This window comes from Rhinolophus ferrumequinum, chromosome 20 (genome assembly GCF_004115265.2).
Source record: "Rhinolophus ferrumequinum isolate MPI-CBG mRhiFer1 chromosome 20, mRhiFer1_v1.p, whole genome shotgun sequence".
Lineage (NCBI taxonomy): Eukaryota > Metazoa > Chordata > Mammalia > Chiroptera > Rhinolophidae > Rhinolophus > Rhinolophus ferrumequinum.
Genome location: NC_046303.1, coordinates 14501989 through 14515554, shown reverse-complemented (window position 1 = coordinate 14515554; position 13566 = coordinate 14501989). Strand labels below are relative to the sequence as shown.

The following is a 13566-nucleotide window of genomic DNA, read 5'->3' as shown; positions in this document are numbered from 1 at the left end:
CTCTCCTCACTCCCCCAACCCCCAACATGGCCAGCAAGGGCTGCGGATACATGCCCTGGTTCCATGCCTCCAGAGCCAAAATAGGCGGAAAATGGTCTCCAAAAGAGCAGGTGACCCAGGATACAGAGCTTTAGTCAATATTTGCAAAGCTGTTGGCAGATTAGATATATCTGTATTCAAACACTGCAATCTGATTTCTCTGTCAAAAATACACTTAACATTTTTCTCCCCTTAGTTAACGCCAGTGGTTTTTCACTGTACATCAGGTAAGGCTCTCTTCGCCCAGTGTGTGTGTGTGTGTGTGTGTGTGTGTGTATGTGTGTGTGTGTAGGTTCTAGATTATTATTTAACATGAGATATTTCCTGTGTGTACAACTGCAGTACAAATGGGCTCCGTTTTCTGGATACATATGAATGTGTATATCATTTTATACACATGGTCTCAAACTCCTGCAACTGTTTACATATGCAGTGCTTCTATTGTGTGCTGAGATGCAAATCATATGTACACACTGAGTTGCAAATTCATGAAATGCTCCATCTATACTTGATATAAAGACATACAGTAGCTGAAAGCAACCCAACTTTATTATTACTCTTTTTACTTCCTATCTAATAAAATAATAATTGTATCCAGAACACCATATCAGCCTTAGAGCATCAGTGAATAGCATGTTGCAACTAATTAACAACCTGATATCTATTGGGGAAGGAAATTTTAGGGAAGACTGAGGCCTAGGGAATAGGAAAGAAAATCTCAGAAAACTTTTTAAAATAAGTAATCCTTGAAAGAACAAAGCAAACCCATTCCTTCATACTATGCTTCTGAAAGCTAATCCAGCAGCCCCTCCCCCAAATAAGCACGAAATTTATGGTTCTTTTACAAGGTAATAAACCACAGTAATTACCTCCCTGCATCCCAAACTAAGAGAACAAATTAAGCCAGAACTTGAAAAGAATTTTAAAGAGTTTCCTCTTGTTCCAAATAGGAAAAGAAAACGCGGAGATAGAAAAACTGTGCTTTTCCCATAGGAAGAACAGCCGATTAGCCTGGCTAAAGGAACCCAGGAGCCCCACGGCCTGTGACGGTCTACACTTTGGAAATACAGCAACTTCCCTCATGCCAAGGAAAAACTGCAAGGCGACGAGACAAGTTTCCTCAACGCAGAGCTGGGACTGACCACAATTTCCCAACTCACAGTCTCTGAAGGCGCCGCGAACAGTGGACAAGGAGAGCGGCCCACGCAGCGGCCGCGGTGCCCGTGGCCTCTACTTGCTTTTGCCCTGCTGTTCCATGTAGTGGTTTGTTTGGAACTTGCCGAAAGAAACAAATACACCCTTCTGACACACCCGCCCCCCAAGCACACACATCTTTGGTCTCTGCGACAGCTCCTCCTGCACAACGCCGGCTTTGCGGCCCCTCTTTGTCTTCCTGAAACCCCGCATTCGCGGAGCGTGCAGCTGAAGGGAATCCAACTCTAAACTCCTCCGAAGTTAAAAATTGACCAGAACCTCTTTCAAAGGGCTGCAGCTGCCCCGCAGAGCAAACTCCTCCCAAAGGCCGGGAGCAAAGCTCCGCGCGGTGATGAGTTTGGACGCAGCGCTTACCTCGAGAGATGTTTAAGACTGAACCCCAAATTGTCTCCAACTCCAAGAGCTCAGGGAATCGCCTTTTCCGGTGTCCAGGCGCTCTGCGGACAAATAAACAGCAGAGGGTGAACGGTGGCTGCGGAGGAAGGGAGTTGGAGGACTGGAGTTGAAAGCGCGGTCGGCGCGGGCGCCAGGGTGGCCCCCGGGGTGACGCGGACACGGAGGAGTCGCCAGGGCATTCGTCCATGCGGCGCACTCATTGCTCCAAAGGTTTCAGTCTACAAATGGCCTGAAGATGGTGATTTATTTTTGTAAAATAAATACATACTCCATCTCCGCTCCCACACTCTTCTTTTTCTTTCTTTATGTAGGGGGTGGGAAGGAGGGAAAGAGGAAGAAAATGGACGAGGCGGAGCAGGACAGGAAGGTGGAAGGGGCTTCGATGTTGGTGCCGGCTCTGCTCGGAGAGCTGCTCACACACCTCAAGTAGGGGAATGTGAATGCACGCTTTATTTTCTTTTGCTAACAAAGGGATGCCTTGTCTGGGAGCATTCAATCACGGACTCTCCTGAAACCTCACTAGTAGTGTTCATTTCTGTTTGGCGCGAAATCAGAGCCCGGCTCAGCCCATGGGCCGGGGGCAGCCTTGAGAGGTTTTGTCTTCTGCTTCATTCAAGCCTTAGGTTCCTCACTTCACCGTCCCACTGGGCGGGCAGGACTACAGCAGCGCCCAGTCCCTCAGCAGGCCAACTATGGCTGCTGGACATAAGGGGAAACTGCGGAGGACTCGGGCATGGGACAATACTGGATCTGGGGGTCCTATCCAGCCTCGCCTTGTGCAGTGACAAGCCGCTTGACGCCCTAATTCTGCTGCCACCTCGTCCCTCAAGATATTTGCAACCCCCTCTTGCTCTCTAGCAAAAATGGTTAGCCAACTGGGGAGGGGGGGGAAGACGTTGGGGAAGGGGCAGAGAATCGTCCTGAGGGATGGGCCCTGGCTGGGTGAAGTTCTCCGCTGGGCCGGGACTCTGCCGGATGGATGTTTCCCACAGCCCTCCCCTACAACCCCTTCACCCAAACTCGCATCGCCTCCCCGCACTCCAGCCAGCCCCAAAGCAGCCCACGATGTGTGTCCCGCACCCAAGCAATCCTGCTGAAAGCGCCAAAAGAGGGCTACCAAATAGCTGACAAGTCCCCTGACCCTCAGGCTTCAGGGCCCCGGGCACATTGAACAAGTGGCCGCAAACCAGCAGCTAGCTGCCCTCTGCCACCACCTCGACCTGCATCCCCCACCCTCCATCAGGCGCTTGGGACTCAGAATCCATGCTGGGCCCCTTTCTCTTGTTCAAACTCGCCCTCTCTGTGCCCAAATGTGAGTGCCCCCTGGCCTTGGGGCTCCTGGCTGTGACCCTGAGCAAGGTGGGGCTTAGCTACTCTGCACGTTGCCACTCAACTTCGCCCCAGAAAGATCTGCTATGCCACCATCCGCCACGCCCCCCCTCCGCGATGCTTAGGAATATTATAATTATTATGGTTATTATTATTGCTGTATTTCCTTATCCCCAAGTCAAATATTCATGGATGCTATTCCCCATAAATCGCTCAGAATAATGAGTCACAAAGAGATGTTGCCCAGGTTTCTCCCTCTGCAATGGCCGCCGCCTCCGATGTGGCCTCTCTCTCCGCGTTTTTTGGCGCTCGCTTGCTCCCTCGCTCGCCCGGCGCGGGTGATTTATGAACACCGGGAAAATTGAACAAAGCCGCGCTCCCGTCCTGTGGTATCTCTGCAGCCTTCCCCAGTGTGAATCAGAACATTATCAACTGTCTGCGCGTCCGTCCCACTTCATCACCACAGCCAGGATGTGACCGCAGAAAACCCGAGCCCCAACTCACGTTTCCCCGGTCGCTGCACGCTCCCCGGACTCGCAGAGCTCCCCGGACTTGCAGAAGCCCTGCACGTGGGCCCGCCAGCTCGGTTCCTCCCCGCGCCAGGGCTCTCTTCAACCCTCCTGAAGGAGTTAAAAGCCTTCGGAGATAAATCTGAGGGTGTGTGTTTTTAAAAATCAAATAGGAAGTTGGGGTCTCACTTCTGAGAGATTCATTCCTAGTGAGGCCCTGACGACTCCGATCCATTCCTGATGATCCGCATTAATTATTTAATGAGTCACGTGGCCTCAAAGATTACAATTTCAATATCTCCCTCGAACAGGCGCTACACCTTTATCTGCTGCAACCAGGGCCCTTGGTTGGCTTTTTTAGTTCCCAGGCCTCCTGAACGCAGACGTCCTTGCCCCACTCTGGGGCAAGGGAACGCCATTGAAATCCCATGGTGCGAATAGTAGAATTAGTCATTCTGGGACAATGACAGTTGTGGACAGTGGGGTGTTCACTGCTCTCCCAGGCACCTTGACGTCTGTCCCCTCCTGAGCCCAGAGGTCAGCCTACCTATCTCAGCACTCAGGCTAAGGAGGTTTAGTTACATATTCTCCCTGAGTGCTTTGATGGTTCATCAGGCAAGAACCCACCCTTCTAACCTGGCCAAGCACACCTGTGGCCATCCACGTCAAGTGTAAATCCAGAGTTAGTCCACTGCAGGCAGAACAGCCTTCCACCGAGGAAAGATGCCTGTGCACTTACCCCTATCCACGGTGAAACTAAAGGTTCTGTTCAATCTCCACACTCATTAACATAAAGAATATGGAGGGGGGAGCATTCAGCTGCCTCAGTTTCCCCATTGGTAAACTGAGAAGACTGAACCAAAATGGCCTCCAAATCTCTCTCACCTAGGACATTCTTTCAATCAGGGGATCTCTTTTAGCCCCAGGAATCAATTCCAGAGAGACTGGGGCTGGCTTGAAAGGGGGTGGAGGTTATTCCATGGGCTTGGGGCCTTGGGAAGACATGACAGAGTTCCAACACAAAAGTTTCAGAACAGAATATTTCACAACAGCCCCCGCAACCTCCTTGATTCTATCAAACAGAGCACACGTCTCTTCTTCCTCCTATTTTCCCCAGCCCATACTCTTTGAGAGAAGAAGCAGAGTTATCTTGGGTTCCTGTATAATATAGAGAAGGGCAACGGGAGCAGCCGTTAGGAAGGGTGAGCCTGTGTCCTTCAATACAGGACTTCAGCGAGTGATGCAGAAACCAAGGGAGTGCAAAGAAAAGCCTATTGCCTGCACAGAACCCGTGCACTCAAAGGGGAAGATCAGGGTTTCTGTTTGCTACATTGATTCTTTGGGTTTCTTTCTTTCTTTCCATTCTAAAGAGTCGTTGATCTGTTTCGATGTTGAAACTGCTGGAAGGGCAGCAGTGGTGAGAAGAGCAGCACAGTTTGGAAGCTTAGGAGAGCAGGAGGACAGAGGAGAGATGGTGATACCTGCCCCATGGAGAGGAAGCTGCGAGGTGAGGGGAATGTGGGCACCCTGGGACAGCTGACTATAAAGTCAGAGACACTGTGCAGAGGGCCAGCTCCCCATATAGCTAGTAATCTTCCCATGAGCTCCATCTTGGGTATTAAGTACTCTACTATGCCTGTCACAGTTGAATTCCTGCTGTAATAAAACACCGGGTATATCGTAGATTTCAGCAAAACTAGGAAAGAGAGCCTGCAAAGTGCCATTTTTCTTCAGGGGGGAGAGTGTTAAGTACTTAATTCAAACTGTGACCATTAAAGTGTCTCCTATCCGATTTAGGTTGATTTCAGATGTTGACAAAACTTTTATCTCCGGAGTCATGCACAGCTTGGCTCTGTGACTAAAGCAGATGAGTGTGGGTTAGAGAGAAGAGGGAGAAAGAAAGAAGAGGAGAGCGTGTATAAGGGTCATTTTGGTAGGAGAATTATAGAGCTTACACAAAATACTGTCTTTAAAGGTCAAGGGTTTGAGGGGCCAGTAGGATTTGCTTTAAAAAAAAAACAACAATTAATGAGATAGAAAATTTGTCCTCTGGATGAACTCTAATGGTTGCCCTAGCAAAGGGCAGACAATGCATGATTTTGAAGCACAAAGTGGGACATTCTAAGCTGTTATAACAAGCTTCCTTAAAGACCAAATCTGAAACCGGCAAAACACTGAAGAAATGACACAATCATTTGGATTGGATCATTTTGGACCATTTTGACTTGGTAACGCTTACCAGCACTTTAATAATCAAGACAGTTTGCGTAAAAATGCCATTTTGTCCTGGAATATTAGAAAAACAATCTCGATGCTCTCTTCCTTTCCTGGATAGACTATAAGAGTAAGTGAAAGAAACTTACCCTTTTTACCCCCATACAGCTGCCTCCAGTATGAAACTAATGAGTGCCCCATCCCCCTCCTTCCCTACAAAGGAGAAATATAAGAATTTACCTTAAATGATGATAATCTGCCATTTGAGGTTTTGCAGCTCGACACTCAGTTTCCACCAAGAGTCTAGGCATTTTTTGAGCAGACAGCCAAGATGCTGCATCTTTGCCCGGGACCACATTATTTGCAAGAAGATCCCTCGCTTCTCCACAGACTTTTCCCAGAGAATGCCTTTCAGAATTGCTGTTGAATTACAAAGAAGTATTTATTGTATGAGGTGATTAATGATTCCTGGGAAAATTGCTATTTTCAGCGTGATTTAATTTCGTTTTACAAGTGCATGTAGTAGGGGGAGGGTTAATAAGTTTCAGCAGCAGTTTCAATGCCTCCAGAAATCCCTGGCTCCCGTCCACACCTTATAAAATGCACTTTATGCCAGGTTTGGCCTGACTTGAGAAGGCGGGTACTTGTTTGACCCCGAATTTTCTTCGGGAGAGGTGGAGGCCCCTCTGAGACTGGTGTCCACCACTTTCCTCTCAGATCTGGTTTGTTCAGTTAGAGAGCTGCTGCCCCTTGTATAACACACAGGGAAGCAGAGGTGGAAGCAGTAACAGCACTGACCACTGGCTAAGGGTTCACCACTGATGGAAAAATGTGTTTAAAACAATTCTGTTATTGCAGAGGTAGGTGAGTGCCCCCTCCCATCTCTGCTAAAATCATTACATGAACTAAAAATTGCCCCCATTCAAGGCCAAGTGACAGTCCTAATATTCTGGGGCTAGTGTGTAGTTTTCTGTATCTTGTTGTCCCTTCAGTGACAACCAAGTTTAAATCCTCTTAATTGATTTGTAAATCAGTAAATAAATACTAGGGTTATGGAGATTAAGAAGTGGGTTTTTTCAACCTTTTGAATCTAGGTTTCTAGGTTGGGCAGAAAGATCCAGGAGCATTTGACAGAAGTGATCCTAGTTCAGATTTTGGCTTTCTTCCAGCACCGAATACTCCCAGGTCTGTCCTGCTCGGGGTGCATTTTGGGGTGTCATTAAACTTTTCTTTCCTCAGGAGAAAATTGGGAGGGTGTACTGGGAAACTTCAGTTTATTTTGAAAGATCTTGCTTCCAGAAAATAAAGACAGACAGAAAGAAGGAAACAAGCAAATAAACAAAAATTCCTAAGCTGTAGTTAGTGAAGAGAACCTTAAAAACAGCCAAGAAACAAAAAGCAATCTCAACCCTTTGCACAAACTATTTTTTATCTCCAGGGAAACAGGCAGATTAAGTGTGAAGGTGCAATAAATACCAAAGGGACCACTTCTTTCCAAGTGTGCTCATAGTTCAGCATGTAGAACAGCTGCAGAAACTCCTGGGCCCGCAGCACTGCTCGGTTTCACCTTTCATTGCAGGGAAGGACACGTTTCTATGCCTTACAGAGACTCGAAGCCTGAAAGCCTGGCCAAGTTTGGGAAGAAGAGGAGCCCTCTCAGAGCTCAAGAGCCTTCATGCTCTTTGGAACTTTTCCCACAATGGGTCAAACTTGACATGAGTTCATCTCAAGTTGAACATACTCACACAAATTATGTGAGCATTCAGTATCCAAGTGAACACAACTCAAGCCATCTACAAAATTATCACATGCAAGGTCAAGCATCTCAATCCAGTTAACTTTTGGGTTTTTTTTAATTAAAAGTAGGAAACACACAAATGTGTCTTAGAACTTTAATTTTTTTTAACACAGTTTATTCTTAGCACATGGCTTTCTATATAGCCACACCACAATTTGTACAGTTGCACATGGGTCTAAATGCACGCTCCTTTCCCCCGAGATTGTGCCTCAGAATAAGACAACAATATGTCTACAACAATATTTTAAATAAATGCAAGGAAGGGAAACTATTATGTGTCACATCTACCATCAAAGTCTATACATTTTGAGAATTAAATAATCTTGTGAGGTCCACAATGTCTACTCATTTATTCAGTTCAAGACAAGCTTGTATGAGCTGCCTTAATGAGGGAGGGGAGGTAAGAAAGGTGGGAAAGGGGTCTGTTTTCTTCTGCTTGCAATGCATAGACATGGGCAGGTCCCCAGTCAGCATGGGGGGGTCCAGCTGAATTTAGCCATCTCAAAAGTATTTGATGCCAAGTGGTCCTTCTCAGGTACCCAAACCTGGCAGCCTTGTTCAGGCCAGCAGGTTGTTCCACCAGCCAATATCCTGGCCATTGTCCTCTCTTGGGTGGCAACCAGCACAAGCTCTTACCGGGACAACGTCCTCTTCCTTTTTATTATCCTTTTCACCAAGTTGAGTTTTGTTTGGGGGTCTGTTATGGTCCAGATGGATAGGGGTTGATGGGGGAAGGAGCAGAAGAGAGGAGAAAAGCAGGTAAGGGAAATAAACTGGTCTAGATCCCTAGAAGGTTATATGGTAGAGGGAATGGGTGTGGAGGCGCCCTGGTGGGGGTGGAGATGCGGGTGCGGGCTCTGAGTTTGTGCTTTCCCTGGAGGGCCTGCTGAGGCTGAGGCCGAGTTGGAGGATCGCATCTTAGTGTTGGGCAGTTTGTGATCTTTCTTCCACTTCATCCTCCGGTTCTGAAACCAGATCTTGACCTGGCGCTCGGACAAGCAGAGCGTGTGGGCGATCTCAATGCGGCGCCGCCGGGTCAGGTAGCGGTTAAAGTGGAACTCCTTCTCCAGCTCCAAGACCTGCTGCCGGGTGTAGGCGGTTCGAGAGCGCTTGGGTTCCCCTCCGTTATAACTGGGGTTGACTGAAAGCCCATAACCCCAAGGAGGAAGCCAAAGAGGAGGGAGTGAAGAGAAGGAAAGGAGGAGGAGAGAGAAGGTGGGGTGGGGAAGAGCAATTGGACATCATCATTATATAATAACCTGACACCAAGTTCACGCAAGATACATAAAAAGGCAAAGAAAATGTTTCACAGGCTATTGACAACGGGAAACACCCGAGAGCCATAAAGAATGGTGCTGGGCATCGGGGCTGAAGAAAAGCTTCAAAGACACATGGCCTGAAGCCTCTGCCAGGGCAATTAAATTTATGGGGGCTATAATTACTGCCCTAACAGTTTGGCGTCTCGTAAATCTCCCGATAAAGGGACCCTGGGTACAAAAGGGTTCTCACATTGGGATCAGGCGGCTGGCTGGAGCGTACACACCCCATCCCACTGTAGCTTGGGCCAGATGGGGGCTCCCCTCCCGAGGCCCCCTTCCCCTCGGCCTTTCCTCCTGACCCCCGCCCCGACCCTCAAACCCGGGCCGGGCCCCAGCTCACCCTCCCGCGTCTCCCCATCGGCGCCACGTACCGGCGCTGACATGGATCTTCTTCATCCAGGGGTACACCACAGGCTCCTTGCCCTTCAGGCCTGGCGGGCTCTTGTCGGCCAGGAGAAGCGGGCACGCGGGGGCGCTGCCCCCTGTCGGGACGCCCGGGGTAGCAGGAGCCGCCTCACAGCGCCGCGGGGGCGCCGGGGGCGCCGCGCGATGCTGCGGGGGAGGCGGTGGCGGGGGCTGCCGCCCGGGTGGCAGGACATGGCTCGCGTGCAGGCCGTGCGCGGGACCCTTGGCGTGCGTTGGGGGCTGCTCGCGCTGCGGTGGCCGCCCGGGGCTGGCACCGCCGCGGTAGCCATAGGGGTAGGCGGCGTCGGCGGCACCGTGCGCTGGGTAGAGCGCGGCCGCGGGATAGGAGGGCTCGCGGGCGGCCCGCGGCGCATAGTAGGAGGCGGGGGGTTCGCGGCTGCCGCCCGCGTGGGGGAGCTGGGGCTGCAGCGGCGGCAGGTGCTGGGCCGTGGGCGCTGGGGGCTGCTGGTAGCTGGGGCCCCCGCCCGGGCCGCCGTCTCCGCCGCCCGGGCCGCTGTGCTGCGCGTACTCCTCGAAGGGAGGGAACTTGGGCTCGATGTAGTTGGAGTTTATCAAAAACGAGCTCATGGTCATTAATTTGTGAAGTGCAAAAATACTAATTTTTCTCGCGTTGTCGTTTTTCTGGGCTCGCCGAGGCCCCTCCCCCTCCTGCCTCGCTTCCCATCCCCCCTTTCCTCCGCTCCCTTCCCTTCCCCCGCTGTCAAGCGCCCACCCCTCCCCCTCCCGCCGCCGCCAATGCCACCAAAGTTCGCGCCGCTCTTTCCCCGCCCGCGCCCGCGCGCGGGCGCTTTCCGTCTCGGCCTCGCGCGTGCCCCGCCCCGTACCCCCACGTGACCCACCCCCACCAATGGGCTTGCCGCGCGCGCGGACCCGGATCAGGAAGCGCGCGGGAGATGATGGATACTGCTGTCCAGCCCCAGGCGGAAGGAGGGAGCTGGCTCTTTGGTCCCCCAACCCCCCAACTTTCGATCCCGCTGGGAATTCCTGGCCCGTCAGGCGTCAGGTCCTCTCGGATGCCCTAGCCGTGCCCTATGCGTGCCCTGCTCTTGGCCTAGGCCTCAGGGCAGCCGGGAGTCCGCGGCCCAGCGCTGACCTCCGGCCCAGTCTAGCTGGGCATGGCGTCCTCCAAGATTCGAGGCCGGCTGGGGGAAGGAATCGTGTCAGGGCCAAGGGGGGATCCTGGTTTTAATTCTGGCCCCGTAGTAAAACGAATGAGGCCAACAGACCCATTTTCTCACCAGCTGATCCCCTTCCCCACAACGTGCTCGCCGCGTCCGCACCCGAGATTCCCGGCTTTGAGAAGCCGGTCGGGAGCTGCAGAGGGCTGTGGGGTGAGCAGCCAGCGGATGTAAAGCGAGGCTATTCCAGTATAACTAGATGGGCACTTTTCATTTTTTCTTACTTTTAGAGACATTATCTATTTGGGTTTTTTTCCCCTAAGAAAAATCTGAACCTTACAATAGCATCTCATTTGATGAAGGTGTCGAAGTGAGAGTTAAACATGCTCGCCATTTACTATGTGTGATTGTGAGAGAGAAGGTGGGCCAAGGGTGGGAATGGATAGAAGCGACGCCTCCAGAAAGTCAAGCTTTGAAACCAACAACTTCCTATTTCAGAACAATTCCCAAACAAAAACAAGCTAAGGATATAATAGGCTCTGTGCCCAGTATGATCGCTGACGGGTCTTTTCCCGCTAAGAATTTTTTGTTTTGTCTTTTGGATGCTGCTCTTTCGGGCTGAATCTGAGGCTAAAGTTATATTTACAGGACAGTCTATAATTTTTGAATTCCTGAAAATTAGCATATTAACGATAATAGTAGCTCTGGAAAGGGGGAGAGAGGACTGTTACCTGCCATTTGGTAATTGAAATTTGATGGGTAAACTAATTACACTATTATTAGCAAATAAATTACTTATTAATTCTACCCAGTGTTGATCCTTGAAGTAAATACTGATGCCTTACTTAAATTGTGTACTTTTCTGAGTAACAAACACACCTAGATCCTCTACTTTTCAGCCTAGATTAAAGCAGTGCAAACTAGCATAGTCACCATTCTAAAAATACATTCATATTGGCATGCAAAGCAGGGATTTTTCAGCTGGTGCACCTTATTTGATTTTTCAAAGAACAGTATAAACAGCCTTCTCACAACTGAGTCTGGAAAGCAGACAAGGAAAGTTATAGCCTAAGCCTGGAGACACTTCAAAAGGAATGTCAATTCTATCTTCATTTATATCGGTTACTCATATGAGTTACTAAATACTGGAATATCCATTTGATGGATAGTCATTTAATGTTTAGCCACATAATGCATATTATATGGGACTAATCTTTAAACTAATTTAGGAAAAGAGGTTAAAAAAGGGATCATGTTAGCTTTCTAACTGGAATCACCCTGAAGTGGTACAAAGAGGTTTTCCACATTGGTTGTGTGTCTGTGAAGAGTGCTGTCCATCGACGTGGAGCACCCTGAAAATTTTTTTTTAATGAAATCTGAGCCACAGACAAAAACCAACGCTGAGTGTAATCTTTAGACATGCTCTGTAGACTCGGGGGAAATCTAGCTTGTGATACAGCTGCCTAAACCAATATCTCTCTATAGCAAGAAAAAATAATATACTGAATATATAATATGAATAATATACATGAACAGTGTAATTTACAAAACTGGGCTCTCTGACCTTCAGGGGGAGAAAAAAAACATGACAAGGAAATTTTGCCGTTCTCATGCCATGAATACTAGGATCTTAACCATGTCTGCTTAATATTATTTACAGACACTAAAACACAAAATTCATGTTGTTTAGCCTCAGAATCTTCTACTGGGTTTCTATTTTAAAGTATTAACAAGGCATGGACACTGTTTTGTATATGGTTAACCTAAACGCGTTAACTGTGCCTGTGTTTCATGTGGTTCTATTACTTGAGGAAGATGGGCTTACACAGAGTCCCCCAAGGCCTGTAACTTGTCTTTGTGGTTCCTATCATAAACACAAACGGAGCCAGGACCACCAAGTGTTATCTCACACACCGACATTTTGACATTTTACTGCAAGATTTATGGCTGTAATAAACAATCTCAGTACCTTTTCTGATCCTTCCACAATCTCTCTGTGCAAACCATAGCATCATTCCATTGAATCAAATAATATTTTGGAAAGAAAACGTTAAAAAAAAACAAAAACCTCTTGCCTTTACATAAGATCCAAGACACCAAAGTAAAGCCAGGAAGAAACTAACTCAATTAATAAATAAACTGAAGTTTACCAGCAGCATCTCGCCCAAGAAAAAGATGGGGTGCTCTGAAATGGAGCAGAGAGGGAGCATGCTAATCTTCGCACACCAACTGGCTCTAGTCCCAAGCAGGGTGAAAGCGTTATCCTTTTCTTGGGAAACTGGTAAGCGCATTTGCTCATTTCCACGTGCAGTGATAACATATATTCCCAACAAAAGCTTTCTTAAAATCCCATTAAGTAAAATAACTTTTCATCATGTCCTCGAATCCCAGATGGAGAAGGAGAGCGAAGAGAGTCCAAGGGAGAGGGAGGGCGAGAGGAAGGCAGTGTTTGCAGTCTAGTTTGAATCTGATTTGAATCATTTTGAATATATTTGGAACAGCCTTTCCTCTTGAATGCAACCCTGTCCCAAGTTTCAAAGTGACCGAACAGTGACACCGTGTGCATTTTGTTTCTTATTAATCTTACACATTGACAGTCTTTGTTAAATCACAAGGCGCGCCCTTCACCAGCCGACATTTTCATATTTGTTAGACGCGCTGACCTGAAGTTCACCTCGGCCTTGGACTTTGCGCTTCTAAAAGGTCTATACAGTGTCTTTTAGAGAGCAGGGTGCTTTGCCCAGGTCACTCCTTCTCAGGGAAAACCAACTTGGGGAAAGCAAAGGAAATGTAAACGTTATGGAATGTATTGACTGTATTTGTCCTTTGTTCTTTAGAGTGAGAGTCCCCCAGACTGATTGTTCTCTATCTGAAACACATCTCTGGAGCGCACACGGGGATGGCTGAATTTCAAAATGCCTGATAGTGGTATTTGATGGCTTCTCCCTACCTACACTAGGAGTATGATTTTAGAGAAGCAATATTTTATCAGCCATTTGACCAATTAATTGTTTGGGGGTAATTTCCTTGTAGTAGTTTATAATTATGTACAGGACCCAGGCATAAGGATTGAAATTTATATTCGGATTACACATGAAGTTTAACTAGGCTTGTATGAGAGGCCTAAAGATCAAAATCTTCCAAATAAAAAAGTAAGTACTAAAAGCAGTAACTTCTGCAGGTACCTTTTACTGTAAAAACTA

The 13566-nt window shown here is 48.4% G+C and overlaps 2 protein-coding genes across 4 annotated transcripts in view; both read right to left on the bottom strand.

Moving 5' to 3' along the window:
* The window catches only part of HOXA3 (homeobox A3), a 46912-nt gene that overhangs the window by 15040 nt on the left and 18306 nt on the right, over window positions 1-13566 (bottom strand). The window contains exons 3-4 of one of the 3 annotated variants that reach the window (XM_033088076.1): window positions 5943-6122; window positions 1609-1691 (exon numbers count right to left, since the gene is read on the bottom strand). The gene's annotated coding sequence lies outside the window, so the exon portion shown is untranslated. Of the gene's footprint in view, window positions 1-1608; window positions 2616-5942; window positions 6123-13566 lie in introns of those variants that run through there. The other 2 variants (XM_033088080.1, XM_033088079.1) reach the window with 2 other exon arrangements.
* Window positions 7612-9872, bottom strand: HOXA4 (homeobox A4). Its single transcript, XM_033088088.1, has 2 exons — window positions 9191-9872; window positions 7612-8641 (listed from the first exon to the last, which is right to left on the bottom strand). Exons 1-2 carry the CDS (start codon window positions 9816-9818, stop codon window positions 8295-8297), a joined length of 975 nt encoding a protein of 324 aa, XP_032943979.1. The 5' UTR covers window positions 9819-9872; the 3' UTR covers window positions 7612-8294.